We start from the raw sequence: 22,764 nt of genomic DNA, 5'->3' as shown, positions 1-22,764 counted from the left end.
AACATTGTTTTTCACAATTTCCACACAAAAAATGTATGTAGCACAATTGTTTTTAGCATTGATTATAATACTAAATGTTTCTTGAGCAGCAAATAATCATATTAAAATGATTTCTGAAGGATCATGTGACACTGAAGACTGGAGGAATGATGCAAAAAAAAAATCAGCTTTGCATCACAGGAATAAATTATATTTTAAAATATATTCACATAGAAATCTGTTATTTTAAAGTGTAATTATATTTTACAATATTTACTGTATTTTTGATCGAATAAATGCAGCCTTTTTTATGCACTGAATAATCTGATCTTTTTGTTTGTGTCCATCAAGTTGCAAAAAATAAATTAAATAGTTGATTAAATTATATAAATAAAAATAAAATAAAAATTAAATTAAATTGAATTAATTTTGATTATGAGATATACCATTTCCGTGACAAAAAATGACAATATAATACAATATGTTTGCTCATACTCCTCAGTCCTAATTATGACTAAAGAAAATGACAAATGTTTTGTTTCTAAAATCCCGGCTCAAACTGAAAGCGGTGTATGGTATCATATATATATATATATCAGGCCTTTAGTTCTTGCTCTCTGCGCTGATGGAGTAGATCATGACGCACCCAGCTGTCTGCGATCCATCTTAAACTCATATAACACACAGTACACGCATGTCAGCGCATAGGATAAGGCAGGGATGGGCAACGTCGGTCCTGGAGAGCCGCTGTCCTGCAGAGTTTAGCTAACGTTACAACCCTGAAAGAAAAAACTCAGTAATCCTGAAGACATTGTGCTTGTTGAACCCTCATTATATTTGATCAGGGTTGGAGCTGAACTCCAGAACACTCCAGGACCGACGTTGCCCATCCCTGGGATAAGCAATATTCCAATAAGCTCATTTTTGTTTCATTTCAATAGAATAGTATCAATGTGCATAAGATGTTTGCTTTCTTAGACATTGTCAATGACAGCTAATGCTGTGTGATCGTCCATGTTTACTGATCTCCTCTTTCTCCTCCTGTTCACAGTCTCTTATTTTCGACGAAGTGGATCTTTCAGATGCGAGCGTTGCCGAATCAAGCACAAAGAATGTCAACAACAGTTTCACGGTAAGAGCAGATATATATTTACACTAGTGATTAATCGCATCTAACATATAAGTATATATATATATACTGTACATTTATGTAAGTTGCGATTAATCGAATTAATAACAGCACTAATCTAAACATATACGAATTGGATTATATTATATTATATTATATTATATTATATTATATTATATTATATTATATTATATTATATTATATTATACTAGTTATAATATGTTGTATTATAATTATTCAGTGTCATTGTTAGCTGTATATTCATTGAGCGGTGGTTTACTGTTTACTATGAACCTTTTCACAGACTGTGACGATGCACTAATACTGTTTTTTAACATTGTAATTCTAGTATTTTTTAATGAATTTTCATAAAAAATATTTGTAAAAAATTTAACATTATACTTTGTGTTTTATCATCTTGGATTTAAATTAAAAAAATCTTAACTTTAGGGAGTAAGAGAAACACTAAGAGAGTGTTTGTAAAACATTGGAGGGAGTGACAGAAATGTTGGCCTCTTTCTGTCTTCTCTCTTCACCCTAGCAACCATTTAGATCAGCCTAGCAACTGTATAGGAACATGAAAAGCCATATCTCAGCACCAGAACAGTGTAGTAACTTAGGGTTGTCCTCTATTGACTTTGGGCAGTGTAATCTTATCATAGCAACTACCTATGAAACTTAGCAACCACATAGCAACCACACAAACACCCTAGCAACCACCTAGCAATGCCCTAGCAACCACCCAGAACCCACATTGTAGTGGATTTTTTTTTTTTTTTTTTTTTAATCAATTGGGAATGCAAACAATTTTGTAGACTCTCATTCACCACTATAGAAAAAAGAAAAGAAAAATATTTCTTCTTTTCATGAAAGAAAGTATTATCAATAAAGGTTACTTATTTTCTACACAGTGAAAAGAGCAAATGCTGCCTAAGGGGAGACTTGTCGTGCTTTTCCATGCTATGGCATCTGTGTGTGTTAGTGAGCAAGTAAACATGTGTCATCAGCTGAGATCAAACGGGACGAGGAGCAGCGACTGTGGTCATGTCCTTCTAAAAACGGCAGGCCAGCTCCCCAGGCACGGCTATAAAAAGAAACAGCGGAGGACTAAGAAAGCTCAGAGGAGAAACAGGGGTTATTTTTAGCAGCAGAGATGTTAGTGCTCCACTGAGCACGCTTTGGATGATTTGATCGCTGGCGTATATTGTTTAACAGAGGGCCGGCCGTGTGGACGCGTGTGTAACGCACGTGCTCTGAGGTAGTTGCTGCGCACCGCCTCGTTTAACAAATGCTTTTTCCCCTCAGAAAAAAAGAAATCGCCCACTGCCAGGAAAAACAACAGATGCTCATTATACTTATAAATTATTGAGAGGCCCATGCTGAGGCTTTTTTTAGAAATAAAGTGCATGTTCTTGTTCTGCAGGGAGATCTGCTGATTTCAGAAATACATTACACTCTTCTGAGCATCTGAAACCCACTCGAAAACCTGTTTGAAAACATTATTATTCGGACCCTGTGGTGCAGAAATGACACACTTGTCTCTTGGGAGAATTTGCTCTGTGGTGGTTGATTGTCCTCCCGAGGCTCTTGAAGGTTATATTGCTCTTTCATGTCTCTGGAGACTTAATTGAGTTCTCCGTAATGTTTTGATGAAGTAGCAACAGATGTGTCTCCTAAAATTCTGTGGAAGAATAGTCAAAATAGTCACAAATGAAACCGTTGTTGATATAAATGAACAGTTTAAGCTATAAAATGAATATGCATAGCATAGCTTGGATTATTCGGTCTTGGAATAATTTGATGAGAAAAGACTTTTGATTGCAGAATTCTTGTAGTACAATATCTTGAGAACAAATCTGAGCACACAATAATGCAATTATTTCTAATAATCAGAGTAAGGTCTTAATCGCAGTAAGATGTTTAGGCCTACGTGACACAAGCAGAACTCTTCACTCCAGTTTACATGCACTTTTCATTTTTCTAATTATTCGCTAATTATAGGCATAGTCTCCATTTGCACTTAATCTCATTGCTGTATATTATATTATATTTAGGGCTGTCAAACGATTAATCGCGATTAATCGCATCCAAAATAAAAGTTTGTTTTTACATAATACATGTGTGTGTACGGTGTATAATTATTTTCTATATATAAATACACACACATGCATGTATATATTTAAGAAATATTTGCATGTATATACTGTGTATATATATTTATAATATATATAATTTAAATTATATATAAATATTTTATATATAAATAACACATTTTCTTAAATGTGTGTGTATTTATATATAGAAAATAATTATACTCCGTACACAGACATAAATTATGTAAACACAAACTTTTATTTTGGATGCGATTAATCGCGATTAATCGTTTGACAGCCCTAATTATATTATATTATATTATATTATATTATATTATATTATATTATATTATATTATATTATATTATATTATATAGGCATCATTATTGCAGTGATTATTATGTTTCTAGATGGAGTGTGTAGCTTTTCATTTCTTAAACAACCATGTAGGAAGACACATCATGGCCATATTCCAGGAGGACAATGTCAAGATTCATCAGGCTCAAATTGTGAAAGAATGGTTGGGAGGGAGCATGAAGAATCATTTTCACACATGAATTGGCAGCTCTGAGTCCAGACCTTAAATTCATTGAAAGTCTTTGGGATGTCCTGGAGGAGACTTTACAGAGTGCTGGACTCTTGCATTGTCAATACAAGATCTTGACCAAAAATTGATGTTATTTTCATCAAGAGGTGCATCAATGTTTGCTCAATATCTTATATTGACAATGCAAGAGTCAAGCACTAAAAATAGTCACTAAGGAGACAGTTATTGACAAAGTAAGAGTATAATCTATACGCTTAATGCGTATAGCATTGCTTGGATCATTTGGTCTTGTTTGATTCAAATTGAGAAGACTTTGATTGCAGACTTCTTGTACAATAGCTCGAGCACAAATCCGAGTTTGTGACATTATTGAGATATCACTGGGTCTTATTCTCAGAAGAAAACCTGAAAAGCAGTAGACACAAGCTAAAATCTCCATTTGCACTTAATCTTGTTGCTCTCTAGGAGACAAAATGGGTTTCCTTTTTGAGTTTCTTTCCCGCAGCAGGCACCTTTTCATAATACTCAGACACTTTTGGCTTCATTTTTTTTCTCAGTGTACTAACCAACTGCTTTGTAGTCTTGCTGTGTTCTTTCTGTTGCTAAAAATAGCCCTGTGAAGAGAGAGCGAGAGCGAGAGAGCGAGAGAGAGAAGTGATCTGTCTGCGGAACAAAAGGAAATCCTCGGAGTGATGTCACTCAATAACACCTCCCGGTGAAGGGATTCAGTCTGAGCGAGGGAGTGAAAGACACAGAGGACACAGGCACAGCGAGTGATGGGAAGAGGTGAACGCTAGCTTGCTCTCTTTAGTGACTCGCTTCTGCTTGACTTGGCAAGCGCTCCGGGGACAGTTGCAATGGAGAACAGCGTTCAGCCTGGAAACAAACACGCGCGACTTCTTTAGGACAGCCTCTTGGTATGCAGGAATTGTTCTTTATCCGTACATCGAAATTTGTGCTTGTGCGCGTGTGTTTGGCCATGTGGAAGTGTTCAGTGCGGCGGTACATGTGACATCGCATGTGTCTCCGGTGGGCTGTTCCTTGAGCGGTGGAGGGTTCTGCAGAGGTTGGGGAGGGTGAGGGATCCTGAGAAACCAGGCTCAACACACACACACACACACACACTCACAGGCATCAGCTCACGATAACAGAAGCAGCGGTGCAGTTGAGAGCGGATCGCTGGTGAGTGCACTACACACACACACACGGCATATGCATGAACAACCGTATCCCGATGAGTGTGTGTCTACACACGCTTGACATCTGGGTTCTGCTCGCTAGCGGAATGGAAACTTGTCTCTTTGTGAACACTGACATTGTCCGCTTTGGTTTCTGAGCATGTAAGAGGAAAAGCAGGACGCTGCATCTTGATGTACGTGTGAGCGAGGCAAACCTTCCAGCAGCAAGTGCTTTTTATCGCTTGTTTTCGAGAGCAAGATTCCATTATACTAAGTTGGCACCGGCTAGATCTTTAAAGGGGATGCGCACAAATGGATTTGTCATTTTGTATTTATGTTTTAATGGCGCAGACTGATGCATATCTTATCGTGAGCTGGTACGCAATTGAGAGAGACTTACAGCAGCTTCAGTGCAGCATTAAAATGAGGGAATGTCATGTTCCGTGTGTGTCCATGTTGGTACTTGATGCAAAACGTATCCATGGACTTTTAATTTTTTTAAATCAGATTTTAGATTGAAACTTGTCTTAGGTCCTGGTCACCATTTTTAAAAAAGAATTCTCCATATTTAATCAGCTTTTTGCTTTTAGTAGTACGTTTTAAATGGTCCTGCCATTTCATTTTTAATAATTTTTTATTTTAATTATTTAATTATTTTTCATTTTTAAAAGTATCTTCCTTGTGGTTTTCTATAATTGTTCATGTAGTGTCTATTAATTATTCTATGTAGTCTTTATAATTATTACGATACTCTTCAAAATAGTGTTTAAAAAAAAAAGTTCTAGATTTGAAAAGGACAAAGCAGAATTCTGTGTCATTTTTCCAGGTCCTTTGTAAACAGATCGATCGGCGTAAGACGGCGGTGTGGTAGTGTTTTATCCGTGATGTTCTACATTGTCCTGACTAATGGAGCTCATTTAATGATGAATTATATTATAAAGTCAGGTGAGGCTAACCAGATCAATCCAGGAACAATGATAATGAAATCTACATGATAAAACCAGACTGATATTGGAAATATTATTATAAAATGACTTTGTTGATACGGCCCTAATGATCTTCCGCAAGAAAAACGAGCCTGACACGCCTGAGATTAAAGTCCATAAATAGACTGAGCTAGATCTAATGAAATAATAATCAATTTTGTCCAGAGGGAATCCGCTGGCTCACTAATGTGAAATAATGTAGACTTTAAGAGGTACGTATAGAGAGAGTGCTTTAATTAAATGCAGTATCTCTTTCTTGTGGTATGAAAACACTGTGTACCGGTGCTAACAGACAGAGATGATGAATTCTGTATTGGGTGTACTTAACCTTGATGGAGAAGGCTCTTTAACATGCAACAGGGGTCAGACAGGCTTAATATATATATATATATATATATACATCATTGCTTTTAAATAAAATCTTACTGATTATAGAAAGTGGGAATTTCAACGTATACAGTAGGATATTCCATATATATATATGTTAAGAATTTTTGTAAGAATTTGATCAAAAATACTGTTATTGAAATGTTATTACAATTTGTGTTTTTATTACAAAGTGTTTTTATTTGAATATTTTAATATATTCCAGTGATGGTAAAGCTGAATTTTCAGCATCATAACTCAGCATCAGAAATCATTTTAATATGCTGATTTGCTGCTCACTGTTGTTAGTACTCAATTATTAATAGTTCTCATTATTATCAATGTTGAAAACAGCTGTGCTGCTTAATATTTTTTGTGGAAACCATGATAAATAAATAAATTTATTAGCATTTATTAGGGATGGACCAACTATTTTCGCTTTTGGGCCGAAATGGTTTTGGTGTCCCTAGATCAGTGACCGAAACACTCTTTTAATTAGCGCTTCTCTGATGTGTTCAGCGCCTATTTCGTGACACAACATGGATAAGCTACTACAGTTAAACATGTCTGCTGTGTGAACACTAGCTTTGGATTGACAATATTCATTTCTCGATTTGAATCGGTAATGATATGGTTTCTTAAATCTGAAATCTTTTAGTCTTTGCTGTTTTCTGTTGATGTGCGAACAAAACTTCACTAAACATTAGTAGTGTGTACCATCCAATAATTGCAAAAAGCTTTGTGACTTTTAATATGAAGCAAATTCTCAACAATAAAATTCTGTCGATTTTATTATGAAATTCAAACAATAAATTTAGTTTTGGCGATCTTTAATACGGCGTGACAATTCCTATCGCCTCAGCTCAAGCGGATAAAGCGCACGTGAACCGATCATCTTATCTTCTCTTTACTACTAGTTACAGCACATAATAAACATGGATGAACACCAGAATGTATGTTCAAAGATTCATTACAACTTACTGAAATAAATACTGTCTCATGTAATCATTTCAACCAGGGAAAGACATCAATAAAACTGCTTGTAGGCTATACAATATCACTTACCTTTACATTTACCTAGTTAGCTTTAGCAAGAATAACTCTAAAGAAGAATGTTTTATAAATGTCTTTACTGTCAATCTTCTGTCAATCTTTTGATCAATCTAATGGGCCTTTGCTGAATAAAAAAAAAAAAAAAAAAATCTTACTGATTATAGAAAGTGGGAATTCCAGTAGGATTCTCAATAGATCCTTGTTACCTTAAAGTTGTTGTCTTAAAGAGATTTTTACCTTTTCTGACCCTTAAAATTATAACACAATGTACCGGCTCTCATATTAGCTTAATTGTTAATTTAGGTTGCCTGACAAAAAATAAATAATAATAAATAAATGTATTATAATAATAATAATGCATGCTTCATTGATTTAGGACTAGATTTGTGGTTTTGTGGTTCTTTTTATAACACTAACACCAAGAACAATTAACTGGCATTGATATCTTACTGAATCTGAGGTGCTGTCCAAACGGTTTCCATCAAATCGCGTTGGCGACACAAATGACGTTAGACCTTCATTAAAGGTTTAATCTGTTGCCTCTAGAATGTTCTATCGTTGATTAGGTCAGACTCATTCCTGCGTTAAATAAAGCGGCGCTTGTCTCACACGGATGCTCTCTTCGAACTCTCTCCGCCTCTACTGCCCTTTCCTGAGTATTGAACTGGAGCGGTTTCACTTTCCCCAGACAACAATCAGCCTCCTCAGTCAATGACAGTCTCATTGGTCTGAGAGCTGTGAGATTTGAGCGATTCCTTACGTCCTACTGCACCACACACCGCTGCTCTTTTAAATATCACTTCTTTGACCAGTTTCTTGTACATCTTTCTACCAAAATGGTTTTGGTTTTCAATTTGGTGGTCTTTGGCCTGCATTTCAATTGACTCTAAACCAATTGATGACAAAATAAGCCTGTTAATACATAACTTGCCCACATACAAACACATAAACACAGAGTAGCGATGATGTACAACTTCTACTAGTTGGGAGGGTGGATGAAATATAACTAATTATGGTAACACTTTATTTTACAGTGTCCTTGTTACATACAGTATGTTACATGTACTTACCGTAGTAATAACAGTAAATTATGCATAATTACATGCAACTAACCCTCAACCAAATCCTAATCCTACCCTAACCCTATAGTAAGTGCATGTAGTTGCTTAATATTACTCAGTACTTAAATATATAATTACACTGTAACAATGACACCTTAAAATAAAGTGTAACCCTAATTTTAACTGGACGCCTCATATAATTAAGTTGGTTTTGGGTTGTTTTCTGGACCCTGATCCCGAACAGATTAAGCGGGTCCTGAGAGGGGTATCAAACTTTGCATGATACATTTATGTAAAGTTAAAAATTTCACAATTTGACTGTTTAAATATAAGTGAGGATAGGAGCAGGCTTCACTCAATGCATATACTATTAAACTTTAAGAGTGCTGGCCTGGATAATTAGAATGCATAAAGTAGGAGAGAGGTCGCACTATGCATAAATATACTTTTATTTGCACTGTTTAAATATATAAATTGTTATATCAATGAGAAAAAAACTAAAAAGTGTGAGTGGAATTTTTTTTACCATTCATTGAATAAACTCCATTGTGTGAGAACAATCGAAAAAAAGCTTGAACTCTAATGTAAATATAAATATATTAACCTAGATTTTTTATTTTTTATTTTTATGGTTATAGTTTTAGTTAACTATAATTAAACTGTGGCAGTTAATATTATGTTTTCCCAACAAAACTGTTGTTCTGGTACACACTGGTACCACCTACTGTTATGTTTAGCTTTCACCCACATTGAATGACAAGTTAGCATTTTTTAATTGCTTTTTACAAACAATGCAGTTCTTCTACGCTGGATCGCTGAGGTTTAAAAACCAAAAAATTCCAAGAAAACATGACTGGTAGATCAGTGTAACCCATCCCAATTTATATGGCCCAGAACTGGTTTCAGATTGGGAACCAGCACTGGCACCCACTCATTGTAAAATAGACTTTAACGCAATCCTTAGTTCGTCTAAACTCCATTTGAATGTAATCAAGAACTGCAGTGGCGGAGCACAAGAGAAATCACTCAGTGAAGTTGCCGTGTCCTCGGCGCGAGCGGTTGAAGAGGCTTTTAGAGTAAGTGGCTGGCAGGGATGTGCTGGGAGTTGCCCGTGTTTGATTGTGTAAGGGAGAAAGATGAATGCTAATGTGATTACTGCATCACGGCCGGGCATGAAAATTGATAGGTATGTTTTTTTTGGCAACAAAAATGAATCAGGTATCTTTATAAGTAATTAAATAACACGCCTGGAAAATTCCAACAGCTCTTTCTGCAGTTGACAGCGCAGCCTGGACAGTGTGACTTCTTTATTTGTTTTTGTAGAAGATACGTAGCCTCTCATGCTTGTGGTTTAGATCTGCAGTATCTATGGTGAACATATAAATAAACATGAAGCTTTGCGTCGCAGCTCTCGGACTGAACTGCCCTTCACAGATCCGGGCTGCACTGCTAAACATGCCTCGCAGAACGCTTGTCATTTACAAGCTAGTAAAGGACAACTGGAGCCTTACATAGCAGCTGCACGGTGAACTGGCACGAGGTGGTATTTACGAAGGAGGCTTCCAATGTCTTCCTGTGGAAGAGATGCTCCTCAGTGACTGGACATCTGCCAGAGACACTCTACGCTCCAAATGACCTTATCTGGTTGGAATTAAGAGTCACCTTTAAGGAGGTTGTTTCGTGAAATCCTGAAGGTTGATAGAGAGACAACTGCAAAGCTTGCTCTTATTTAGCATGTATGCAATGTTTTTTGTCATTTCAATGAATATTTTGGGTTCGGTACAAGTTAACGTCTACAGCATTTATGGTGAAATGTTGACGCTCAAAAATCTTTTGATATTTTTTTGGGTGGCATACAGTAAAAAAAAGTCAGGGTCACACAACTGTACTTTTATAATAAAGAAAGAAGTTTCATTAAAAGAGAGTCATGTGGTGCATCCAGCATCCAGAAACATAAAAGCAGGAAATAATATCATAGAGAAGATCCCTGCAGACCCTCTTGACTGTGTATGAAGTTCAGTAAGTCTCCTAAAATATAAAATAATTTGACCTTTTTATGACATGGAAAGTTTATCTCTGGTTGAAATGGCCTGTTGCGTTACACCCCAAAACATTAACTTGAATGATGTTTATGAATATATGTTTTATCTGATTTGGGCATGTGTGTTAACGATATTTTCAAAAGATACTTTTTTGCCTTATTGTGAACAGAAAATAATTTACAGGTACACCGTATTACATTTATAATGGAAGCATCATAAAATTACCATTTAAATATCAATGTCAATTTTTATATATCACCATTCGAAACAAGATGAGTTTACCAAAAATAATAATAAAATGAGAAATAAGAATGAATAGACAAAGGTAAACACTAAAAAACATATACATATAAATAAATAAAAATCACAGTGAAATTAAATTTAAAAACTTTAAATGCACAGTGATTCGAAAGTATAGCCACTTTTCAAGACTTATGAGAAAGAAAGAAAAATAAAGAAATTCTGTCATTATATTTACATCCCCTCGTGTCCCTTCAGATCACTGTCTCCATAGACTGTAAGTGCATTAGCGTAACTGTGGATTGATGAGCTGAAATTACTGTTAATCAACATTATTATGCCACAAATGCTGTCGAAAGAATTGTATTGAACCCGGAACATTCTTTTAATGATACCCTGCTAATACCTTACGACTTCATGACTTTGTCTATTGGTAAAGGAAGTCACGCTGAAGTATAGAGACAAAAGCCACTAATGATTTTGTGGTGTTTAGGAGGAAATACAAGCCTGAAAGAACAATGAGTTGGGGAGGGTTGAAACACTCAGATGCAAACCGCAAGAAATAACAAGCCGTGGATGGAGCCTGCCGTCCAAATGGCAAACACAATGAGCTACAACGTTGACATCCACATAACTCTGTTGCGTTTGTAATTCTCTCTCAGCACCTCTGCTGCTGTTAGTGGATATCTTCAGCGCATTCCCCTGTAATCCGCTCATGCGGCACGACAGCCAGTGCATTTTCTCATTGGGAGATTGTATGGCGTTGTGTAACACAGATAGCGTTGTTTGGTTGGTAACCACACCTCTGAAAACTGCAGTAACCACCAGATAGGCAAAACCTAATTAGAGACGGTTCATTCCCCACCGTGCCAGATGGTAATGGCTGATTTTCCAAAAATGAGTGAGGCAACTTGTAGTTGAGACACTTAAAAAAAAAGAACAGATGAGAGTTATTTATCGCATCCATGTGAGCTCATTATTGCAGCCAGGAATACAAGGTTATTTTGCGGCTCTTTATAATTAGTGAGAACACTGACACTTGCGCTAAGGGAGGATCTGTGATGCCAGTTCATTGTGGATGCAGAGATCGGAAACAAGTAGACATTAGAACAATGGTTTAATGCAACCATTTCAGTCAAGCAGAGCACAAGCAAGATCTCAAGTTTCTCCCAGACAGCAATGAAACTTTAGAAGAGCACACAGAGACTGGAAAAGGTCTGTAGTAATGGGACCCGTTTCTTTTAGAATTTCAAAAGAAATCTCAAAAATGACTCGAACAGTGCTCAGGTTTGTTCAGACTACAAAGTTTGCAATCAAAAGGCAGAGCTCTCAAATTTCGCTAATCATCTCAGCTGTCCACATTCATGTTCTTAATGTAAAAACAAAAATGGACTCATTTGTCTGTTTGAATTCATCCTCAGGAATTTTAGGATAACAGTCTGACTTAATACTTAAAGGGTTAGTTCACCCAAAAATGAAAATTCTGTCATTAATTACTCACCCTCATGTCCTTCCAAATCCATAAGACTTTTGTTCATCTTTAGAACACAAATGAAGATCTTTTTAATGAAATCTGAGAGATCTCTGTCCCTCCGTTGATATGCAACTACACTTTGACCCTTCAAAAAGTTCATAAAGAGATTGTAAAACTAATCAATATGAATAGTCCACATTTTCTGAAGAGACACGAAAGCTTTATATGATGAACAGTTTGAATTTAGGCTTTTGTTCACATACAGTGCTATGCATAAGTTTAGACACCCATGCTAAAGTTGACTAAAAAGAGGAATAAAAAATCATCTTTTGGAAATTGAACTTAATGCCTTTATTAAAAAAATTAGGAAAAATCCAACCTTTAAGGACACCAATTTTCTTTGTGAATGAATAATGTATTGTAAATAAATAAATGTTCTTCCTTAAAATACAGGGTGCATAAGTTTGGACACCCCTATGTTAAATTCCCATAGAGGCAGGCAGATTTTTATTTTTAAAGGCCAGTTACTTAATGGATCCAGGATACTATGCATCCTGATAAAGTTCCCTTGGCCTTTGGAATTAAAATAGCCGCACATCATCACATAGCCTTCACCATACCTAGAGATTGGCATGGAGTACTTTCCATAAGATCATCTCTCAATGCAAATCAAACCAGCTATTAGGCTAACTGAAATAAAACCATGCCAATCTTTAGGTATGGTGAAGGCTATGTGATGATGTGGGGCTATTTTAATTCCAAAGGCCAAGGGAACTTTATCAGGATGCATAGTATCCTGGATCCATAAAGTAACTGGCCTTTAAAAATAAAAATCTGCCTGCCTCTATGGGAATTTAACATAGGGGTGTCCAAACTTATGCACCCTGCATTTTAAGGAAGAACATTTATTTATTTACGATACATTATTCATTCACAAAGAAAATTGGTGTCCTTAAAGGTTGGATTTTTCCTAATTTTTTTAATTAAGGCATTAAGTTCAATTTCCAAAAAATGATTTTTTATTCCTCTTTTTAGTCAACTTTAGCATGGGTGTCTAAACTTATGCATAGCACTGTATATACATTGATCAGCGAACATAAACAGAAGCTCAACCAAAATGTTGGACTAAACTGCTCAATTCATATGTATTAGTTTTCCGATCTCTTTACGAACTTTTTGAAGTACCAAAAGTGGTAGATGCGTAGCTGTCAATGGAGGCAAATACATCTCTCAGATTTCATCAAAAAGATCTTAATTTTTGTTCCGAAGATGAACAAAAGACTTACAAGTTTGGAACGACATGAGGCTGAGTAATTACTGAAAGAATTTTCATTGTTGGGTGAACTAACCCTTTAATGAAACCTGAGGGATTTCTGTTCCTCCATTGAAGTCAGTGATCAGTGAACATAAACGAAAGCTCAACTGTATTTACCTAATTGGTTCACACGTATCAGGCAAGCACATTTAGGCTTCCACTTACCAAATATGATCTGCTCTATGCATGTGCATTGATCAAAGTTTATGTGTTAAATCTGTTACGTCGTATGTCTCTTCAGTAGACTCATCAGAAATCGCTCGATTCATTTGGATTACTTTCACGGTGTCTTTATGAACTTTTTGAAGCTTGAATGTTTGGCGAAATGGACTTTCAGTAGAGGAACAGAAAATGTCATTGAAAATAGCTGATATGAGTGAAAGTCTTATGGGTTTCAAATTAAATTAGGGTTAGTAAATAATTACAGAATTGTCATTTTTTTGGATGGACTGACCCTTTGTCAACTGAGAACCAAGTCTCTTGAACTATGAAAGAGCAACCTCTGAGGATCAAAAATCGAAACAGTTGGAATTCCCACTGTTTTACCCTGAGATAATTGCATGATTTAGATAATGATTTAAACCCAGTGTACCAACATTGAGAAAATGATTTATGTTGGGATCAGCGGTCTTGTTTCGGTGCAGGTGGTAAGCTGTAATTCCCTGAGGACTGTATCACCTGCTTCACCACGCACGGCGTCGCAGCGAAAACTGTTGGCGGGGTGCTGTGCGCCTCCGCAGTGGCACCGCCGGCGCGTGGAGATGTTAAGGGTGCCGTTATCAATAAATTATAGTGGTATTAAAAGCGCAGAGTTTGACTAGTGTGGAGGCTGCCCCTGTTATGAAACAGGCTTTTAGCATTTTCTCAGGCACTCCGCCTGTCAGCCCAAATCTCGCTCAAGCATCCGAGAGGAAAAGACCTGAGGGGTTGAGGTGGCCGTTTAAGATGAGAAGAGGAGGAGGAGGAGGCAAGGGGTGGGGGGGCTTGTCCCGAGCTTCGTCTTAAAGAGCAGAAGGGGGGGGGGACTCATTGTCAGTCGCAGTCAGTCAGGCAGGAGGGTGAGACACTCCGCTCTCATCTCCCCAGATCTCTGTCTCCCTGTAGGTAATTACACCGTTCCGAAGGCTTATCCTGTGTGCCGAGAACAGGAAAGAAATGGAGGACTGGATCAGCTCGCTGAAATCGGTTCAGTCCAGAGAGCATTACGAGGTAAGAGCACAGTTTGAGTCGAGTTGCATCTTGCATTCTCGCATGCATGTTTGTTGTTTTTCAAGCATACTTCTTCAGTGTGAAGCTTAATATGCTTCTCTCCCACATCTCAGGTCATGTGTATTATAAATCTAGCTTTCGTATTTCCTCTTCTCTTCTCAGTGTTAATGAAAAAATGATGTTATCCATTTAAAATAGTTCTGGAAGAAAGGAGTTTTGCTCTATTTGTTTGCTGTTGCCAATTGACTGTGAAGAGCTATGTGTGCATGTGGCGGCATTTAACATCTGAAACGGTTGGTCGCATGCCAGTAAATGAAAGTGCGGACTGCGGCGTTGAGTGTTGATTGTATGCTCACTTTGATATGAGATGAAGATGGTTATGTAAGTCTCTCAGCCCCCGTGTTCTGCAATACCACACCCAGAACTCCAGCGCTCCACTGGCACCCCCAACTGTGGGCGCAGTCGGCCTCTTAAATCACTGTCCTGTTGCATCAAGGTGCTGCTGGTAGATTCCCGTGCCGGGAGCGCAGATGTTACGGTGGGGGGGAACCGGTTGTCAGGGAGAGCCGTGGTGTGGTGTTGCACGCAGGAGGGTTGCGTCTCGTACACCTGAGGCTAATTTACATGTGCCAGTCTGTGTGTTGCATGTATGTGTGTGTGAGCTGAAAAGCGTAGTCTTTGTTTTAGGGGCTCTGAAAAAGTCTTATCCTGGCGCTGCCAATTTGTCTTAACTTCTCCTTTGCTAGACGGCACAGTTTAATGTGGAACATTTCTCAGGGATGCACAACTGGTATGCCTGCTCCCACGCTCGCCCCACCTTCTGTAACGTCTGTCGGGACAGCCTCTCAGGGGTCACTTCTCATGGCCTCTCCTGTGAAGGTAAGTGTTTGCCCATCTCTCTCTCTCTCTCTCTCTCTCTCTGTAGGCGTGTTTCCATTACAGATTTGCGCAAAACTTTTGCGATTTTTTTCTAAATGTCGACAAAAAACTATTGCGAAATGACGGCGTTTCCGTTAACGATGTTATGCGACTAAAACTTCATTTTTTTCTCTTGCGATAAGTAAAATCATTCCAAAAACCATGGCAACCGACGTTGGTAGGTTTATGTAATATATCCAAGCCACTGCACTAGCCATTATTATTAATCGAAGGAGATGCATGTGTATTTTCCAAGCATTAATGGTAAGGAACGACCCTTGTGAGCAGCACATATGGACGTTTCTGGGTGTTTCTTCCTCATATCTGCTTGGAGGTCTTCATTGTGCCATTTATTTGAAGTTTAGAATCCAGTATTCCTGTAATTCTTTTGTCTTATATGAATTTAATAAAGAACTCTGTTTCGTATTCTGTCCAAACATACCGCGTCTTCTACGTCAGGTGACCTGTAAATGCGCAAAAACTGTTTCCATTGCAGTTTTCCGAAATATTTCTTTTTCGAATTGCTTGAAAAACCACCTCATGCGAGCGTAAAAACTTTTTTGCGATAAATGGGAGTTTTTGCGAAATTGGCGCGTTTCCATTGGGCGTATTTTCAATTTCAATTTCTGCAATTTGAAGGTTAATGGAAACGCAGCTTTTCTCTCTCTCTCTCTCTCTCTCTCTCTCTTCTCAAATCCGTATGTCGGATAATCCCTCTTCAGTTATGAAGCTGCTTCTCTCAGCGCGCTGTCCATCCCCAAAGGTGTCATATTTTCATCAAAGCTGCTCAGGGGTGGTCAGGGATGGTTCAGGGTTACATTAGAGTCGGTTACACTGGTCAGAACTACTTAGTGCAGAAGCACAGCTAATTGAGGAGAAGAGATGCGGACGGAAACGCATTTCGATCAATACACTGACGCCGACTATCTGTCTTTTATTTGTTTAGAATTTGCATTTCAAGGATATTATGTGTTTGCTTCTTATATTAAAATGCACTCCTGCTGAGGTGCTTCCACATCAATCAGAGAAAAACTCTTGTTGCTTCTCTTGTTTGAGATTTAGAGGTATAAAACACTGCCGAACTCTCCACCTGTCTACCACTTCAAAGTCAACTTCAAACACCAATCACAGCCTATTGTACGTCAGTAATCTGGCATGTTTTTGAGTAAAACGTATATAGTCGTCAATACAAATGGACTTGTAGAATGAGTTTGGATTTTATCCATCTGGAATTCGGATTTGGATAACTATGCCTTATGTGATCAAAAAGCATGTTTTTCGATAAATGGCAATTCAAAAATAGCTGTATATTATGATTGAAAAAATTATCACATTTTATTTCAAATGAAACAAATATTATACATTTTTATAAAATATATTATAAATTGAAAAAAAAAATCCATTCCTATATTATATTACATTACATTACTAAAACTAAATAAACTAAAACTTCTTTAAAAAAAAATAAAAACTATATAGACATTTAAAAAACAAAAACTTTGAACACAACACAACAGTGAACATTGATATTATGCACTATTCATTGGTTCATGTTATTGGTTTTATTGATTGATATACAATTTGACATTTGAGGACATAAAAGACAAACTTTTTTGAACCAGTAATATATAATATGAACCAATGAGTAGTGCATAATATGATCATGAATGAACACACTTTAAGTATTAAAAGTTAATCTGTAAAAGGTCTAGTCACTTTTATTTATGTAGTGCTTTATACAATACAGATAATTTCAAAGCAGCTTTACAGTGATAATTAGGAAAATGATTAAATGATGCAAACAGAGTTAATTTCGGCTTTAAAGCAGCTCAACCAGTGTCATTGTTCAGCTGAAGTCAGTTCAGTGTTGATTCAGTTCCGTTAAATTAGTTCATTTAATCTATAAAGCCGTTCTGAAGAAAAACAGTGATGTCATCGTCCAGCTCTGTTTAGTTCTCATCCAATAGTGGCAGTGCAGTCAGATCAATAATATTGTTGAATATTAAGTGTCTCCAACTAAGCAAGCCAGAGGCGACAGTGGCAAGGAACCAAAACTCCATCAGGTGACAGAATGGAGAAAAAGAACCCTTGGGAGAAACCAGGCTCAGTCAGGGGGCCAGTTCTCCTCTGGCCAATGAACGAACACAGTGCCAGTCAGAAATCAGATTGTGGATTGGCCACACCAGTTTGGACATGCCAGTATGGATACAAAAAAAAAAGAAGAAAAAAAAGTTTAAAAAATATGTTATGTTATAAATATAATATTGCCAGTTGATATATATATATATATATATATATATATATATTTCTCATAAACAATCAATCAATTGATGTTAAAGTTTGTGGCTAGTTACTTGTAAACTACCTGCAGAGGAACATGCTGGCAGGTTAAAACAATCACTAAAAATACCTCATCCAGGGTCATGCATTATGCATGCTAATAGTGTGACATCATGTGGAAAGAGAGTGCTAATTACTTTCAGAGATATGCAGATGGTGCTCATTAAACTCGGCTGACTGTCATTGGCTCTCGCAATGCAGGAAGTAAAAATAGTGAGTTGCTCATTCACGCCTCAGTTTTAATGAGAAATTCAAGTGAAACCCACACTGCATTGTGAATAATACAAGCCTCATCATCATAGTCGTCCTAATGTTTCCTAATGTTGATTTTCCACCTAAACATGAAGATGCCATTTAGAATGATAGTTTTCTGGAGTCACTTTGCATTAAGCAAAAGTGGATTTGTGTAGTTGTGCGTGTGGTCGCAGTGGTCTAGAGAGCGATAATTAAGGAGCACTTTCCAGTGCTGTTGTCACGCGCCTGCGTTTCCAGCAAGCAGACTCACTCCTGAGTATTAATTACTGTATGTGTTGCTATAGAAAGATGATCTCATTTCTTTCAACAAACCTCTCATTACTATCTTCAGGCCTGAGAGCTGTTTCTGTTCATATGGAAATTGCTTTTGTTTTGGCTGTTAACTTACAATGGCGTTAGAGTGGACTATTGAGTGAACAAGAAACATTATTTATAAAACAGATAAGTCTGGTCCTGGATGCTGATTGGTCGACACAGAACTCTAGCTGTGCTAGAGTGCACAATACAGTAACAGTTATCCCTTGTAATTGGCACTTTATAAAATAATGTTTAAATATTTCCTAATTTTTATTAAGTAGTAATCATTTTATAAAACCAATAAGGCCATGCTAGATTGTAATTAATTGTGATTGTAATATTGTAATATATTCTGCTTTTAAGAAGTTCCGACTTGCAGAAATGTGAGTTTGGTCAGAAACAATAGCCTATGCGTTTGTTAAAGGGGTGGTTGATTATGATTTCACTTTAGTTAGTGTGTAATGTTGCTGTTTGAGCATAAACAACATCTGCAAAGTTACAATGCTCAAAGTTCAAAGCAAAAGGAGATATTTTCTTTTACAGAAATGACTTTTTAAGGACTACAACAAACTGCTGGTAGGGACTACAAGCTTCCTCCTTAAATCGTGTTCCCGGGGGCGGGGTTTATGTAAATGTTAGGGTTAGTGATGTCACTAATCCTAACATTTACATAAACCCCGCCCCCGGGAACACGATTTATAGATTATCATAACAGAAAATGCTATTCTATGATTAGAAGATACTTAGCTGCACATCAGCTACATAAATTAATCAACTAACCATTCAGAAGTGTCCTGTTGTATTCTACATGTTGTCACTTCTTCTTGAGTCTCTCCATCTTTGTCTGACTCCGATTTGAACATAAAAGGCTAAAAGTTTGTGAAATTTTCTGTGTGAGGTAATTGAAGCTGGCAAGCTGCTAAGGACAAGTTGTTGTAGCTCCGCCCTCTTTGCCAGGAGAAGCAACTCATTTGCATTTAAGGGGACACACACAAAACGGCTTGTTTTTGCTCACCCTCAAAACATTTGTTTTAACACACACAGGGAACATCAGAGACTTATTTTACATCTTTTGAAAAGGGCATTATACCACCCCTTTAAGCAGTTTCGTATTTCTTCCTGTCTTTTTGGCTTATTAAAAGATAAAGGAAACTTTTTAGCATTAATGCATCAAAATAAAGAGCAAATGATGCTTTAGGTGTGTTGATGATTTATGTATTTATCATTTCATTTTCACACTGCTGCAAAGAATAATGGGAAATATAGTTGCTTTATGAACTGGCTAAATGGGTAGTATTTTTTGCTTAATCTCTAATTTTTATTAATAGTACGAAATACTGTATCCATCCAAATTAAGCTGTATAGTCAACATTCACAATAAAAAATTGTGATCATTCCAATACGACTTGAAAACAGCAAAAATGATGGACGATTGTTGTGTATATATATATATAGTTGTAAGCACGGATCATTACTTAATTACTTAATTACTTCTTAAACAGCTTATTAAATTCCAAAGTGTAGTTCATTGGTTCAGAGATATGATGATCTTTATATTCTTGTAAAATCAATACAAGCTTGTACAATTAAATGTCTAGCCCTTGGTTTCCATGTAAATTTGCGGTGTTGTAGCCAAGACCATTTCATTCAAGTCTGAGTCCAGAATAGAAGAAGGTCGAGTCTGAGTCAAGAATGAGACCAGAAGAGGGTTGTGTCTGAATCAAGACAGAGACCAGAAGAGGGTCGAGTCCAAGTCAAGACCTAGATCTGAAGAGGGTCAAGACCGAGACAAGGCCGAGACCAGAAAAGGGTCAAGACTTAGTCAAGCCTGACACCAGAAAAGTTTTTATTCTGATTCAAGACAGTGACCTGAATAGGGTCAAGTCCGAATCAAGACCAAGACCAGAAAAGGGTTGAGTCTGATTCAAGCCCAGAAAAGGGTCAAGTCCGAGTCTAGCAGAGGGTCAAGTCTGAATCAAGACAGAGTCCAAATGTTCCGAGTCCATGAGAAGACCAAGACCATGGAAATATGGTCTTGGAATCAGACTCTATTTTAGTCCCATGTACTACTGTACAAACTCAATCAGGGAGGCCCAACATAGCACTGGACATTAACTTTGAAGCAGGATTACAAAGACCAGAGTTTACTGGTCAGCAGGTTCGCAGCATTTGATTTGATGTGCTGGGATCCCAACAAGGCTGGACCATCTTTCCCACCAAGTTCTGACCAGCTTGGCCAGCATGGGAATTCATGCAAGTTTACACCTGTCTTTTCACCAGGGTTCTTTCCAAGTTGAGAGACTTGAAGTTTAGAACGATCATTGCTGCTCATATTTCACTTTGATTTCCTACAGCAGCCAGTCAATAAAGATTGATGTGAGACATGGGCCCCAACAAAAGAGGCAAACTCAATATTTCTCACTCTCTAATATGACAGAGACATCCTGTCCATTAGCAGCGCATCGTAAACAGTCTTACGTTCACTCAGCATTACTGAATTGTCTGTAAATGGTTTGCTAACAGCCCCGAAAATGACATTAGAGTGAGTTATTGGAGATTTGTTTTCAGAGCCATGTGAAATGGTCTGAGCGTAGACCAGCTCTGATTACAAGATGAGTGCGGAGCCCAAGCGAGATGAAGCGCTCTCTGATTAGCGTTATGAATCTCTGAAGAGGACGTGTGCGCTCTTGTCTCGATGCATTAGATGTGTCTCCTCATTTATTATTGAGAGACGACATTGCAGAAAGTGGAAATTCCCAATGTCGGACATACCGCGAATGTTCGGCTTCCTTTCCAGTAAACAGCCCCGTTCAGCACATATCCACTCCAAATGCTGGAATACTCCAGGGAGGAAACACTTTCTGTAGTGACTATGTGGCGTCCCGGCTGGCAGGGCTTGGCTGGGCTAAATGCATCTCTGCTCTGGTGCGATTAGCCGTGTCATCACAAATCTGTGTAAATCCAACAGGATATTAGAAGTCCCGGCAGCATATGGAGGCGTAATGCACTCAGACACTGAGATGGGCTGATTTAACTGGATTTGAGGCTTTTTCAGGGTCTGAATCTTGGATTCTGGGCGCCAGTCAGCCCTGCTTGTACAGAACAATCCAGATCCTTAATGTGCAGGACGTTTTGTATTTCTGCAACTTGTAGAGACATCTGCACGGATTGCAGCATCTGTGTCAGGAAACAGCTGAGTGTACATTTTAAGTTCGTAGGAATGGAGGTGGCCACGATAATGTGGCAGAGCGTTACATTATGGAGTAGGAAGCCAGCCAGCCAATCAATCAGCCACTTAATTCTCCTTCTGGAAACGACCAGATGAACATTGCTAACTTGATTAGATCTGCAGTGCAATTTAATAGAGGAAATCAACAAAGAACTGGAAGCCATTAGCTTATTGGACCTCACCCACAGCGCTGGTGAGGACAGTACAGTGCCAGCGTGGTTAGGCCAAAGTTTCCAGAATATAGAAGAAATCGATGCACAATTCAAAGTGCTCTCTGACATGACAGATAACAAAATAAGACAAATGTCTATTGTGTTTCCCTACTTTAGAAAGATTCCCACAGTAAACAATGCTAATAGAGATTAGAAGTGTAGATTTCTAGATTGCTTTATGTTATAGACCTGAAAATGTTAATGAAAAAGATGTTATTGCCAATGCTGCACAAATAATGTAACTGGCTTATTCAGTGTATTTAACGTAAGCTACCCACAGGTTTAGAGGATCAGGTTCAGTTTAGAGGATCATGCATACATAGTGTTCAATAGGCTATGAATTAGGCTTGCTGCGGTAGTCAATGTTACCGGTGTTACACGGTGTTCGGCCATATACAGATTACATTACTTGCCCACTTCGGCATCGCCTCCATTGTTAAAATACTTGATTGTCATAAAGATATTAGTTTTTAGCATTTGGTTTTTCAAATCCTTCTTCAATGTTCTCCTCAGTTGAGCACTGTACTGTATATTGTGCTGTTTCATTTTAGCTTGATTAAGGAAGCCTTTTTCTGGCATCTTTTATCACCTCATATTTCTTTCTGCTGAAATGATATAACCTTCATTGTCATATAAGCATCTCAAGGTTACTGCTGGCCAGACTTATAACTGGTATTTCTCTCTTGCAGTGTGTAAATTCAAGGCCCACAAAAGATGCGCAGTCAGGGCCACCAACAACTGCAAATGGACAACGTTGGCCTCTATCGGGAAGGACATCATTGAGGATGAGGATGGGGTGAGTCGCATAAAGCCTGTGGTTCAGTGAGCTAATGAATAACCT

General features: G+C 37.6%; 1 protein-coding gene across 12 annotated transcripts in view; it reads left to right on the top strand.

The window, feature by feature from the left end:
• dgkh (diacylglycerol kinase, eta) overlaps positions 1-22,764 on the top strand; it is a 101,146-nt gene that overhangs the window by 42,792 nt on the left and 35,590 nt on the right. For 8 of the 12 annotated variants that reach the window (XM_079880703.1, XM_079880702.1, XM_079880701.1 and 5 more), the window contains 4 exons: positions 1,031-1,111; positions 14,568-14,672; positions 15,419-15,551; positions 22,613-22,719. In XM_079880703.1, coding sequence (XP_079736829.1) covers positions 1,031-1,111; positions 14,568-14,672; positions 15,419-15,551; positions 22,613-22,719 — 426 coding nt within the window. The other 4 variants (XM_079880707.1, XM_079880700.1, XM_079880699.1 and 1 more) reach the window with 4 other exon arrangements.

This window comes from Squalius cephalus, assembly GCF_949319135.1.
Source record: "Squalius cephalus genome assembly, chromosome: 9".
NCBI lineage: Eukaryota > Metazoa > Chordata > Actinopteri > Cypriniformes > Leuciscidae > Squalius > Squalius cephalus.
The sequence above is the reverse complement of the archived record's forward strand: the minus strand, read 5'-3'. Positions and strand labels throughout refer to the sequence as shown.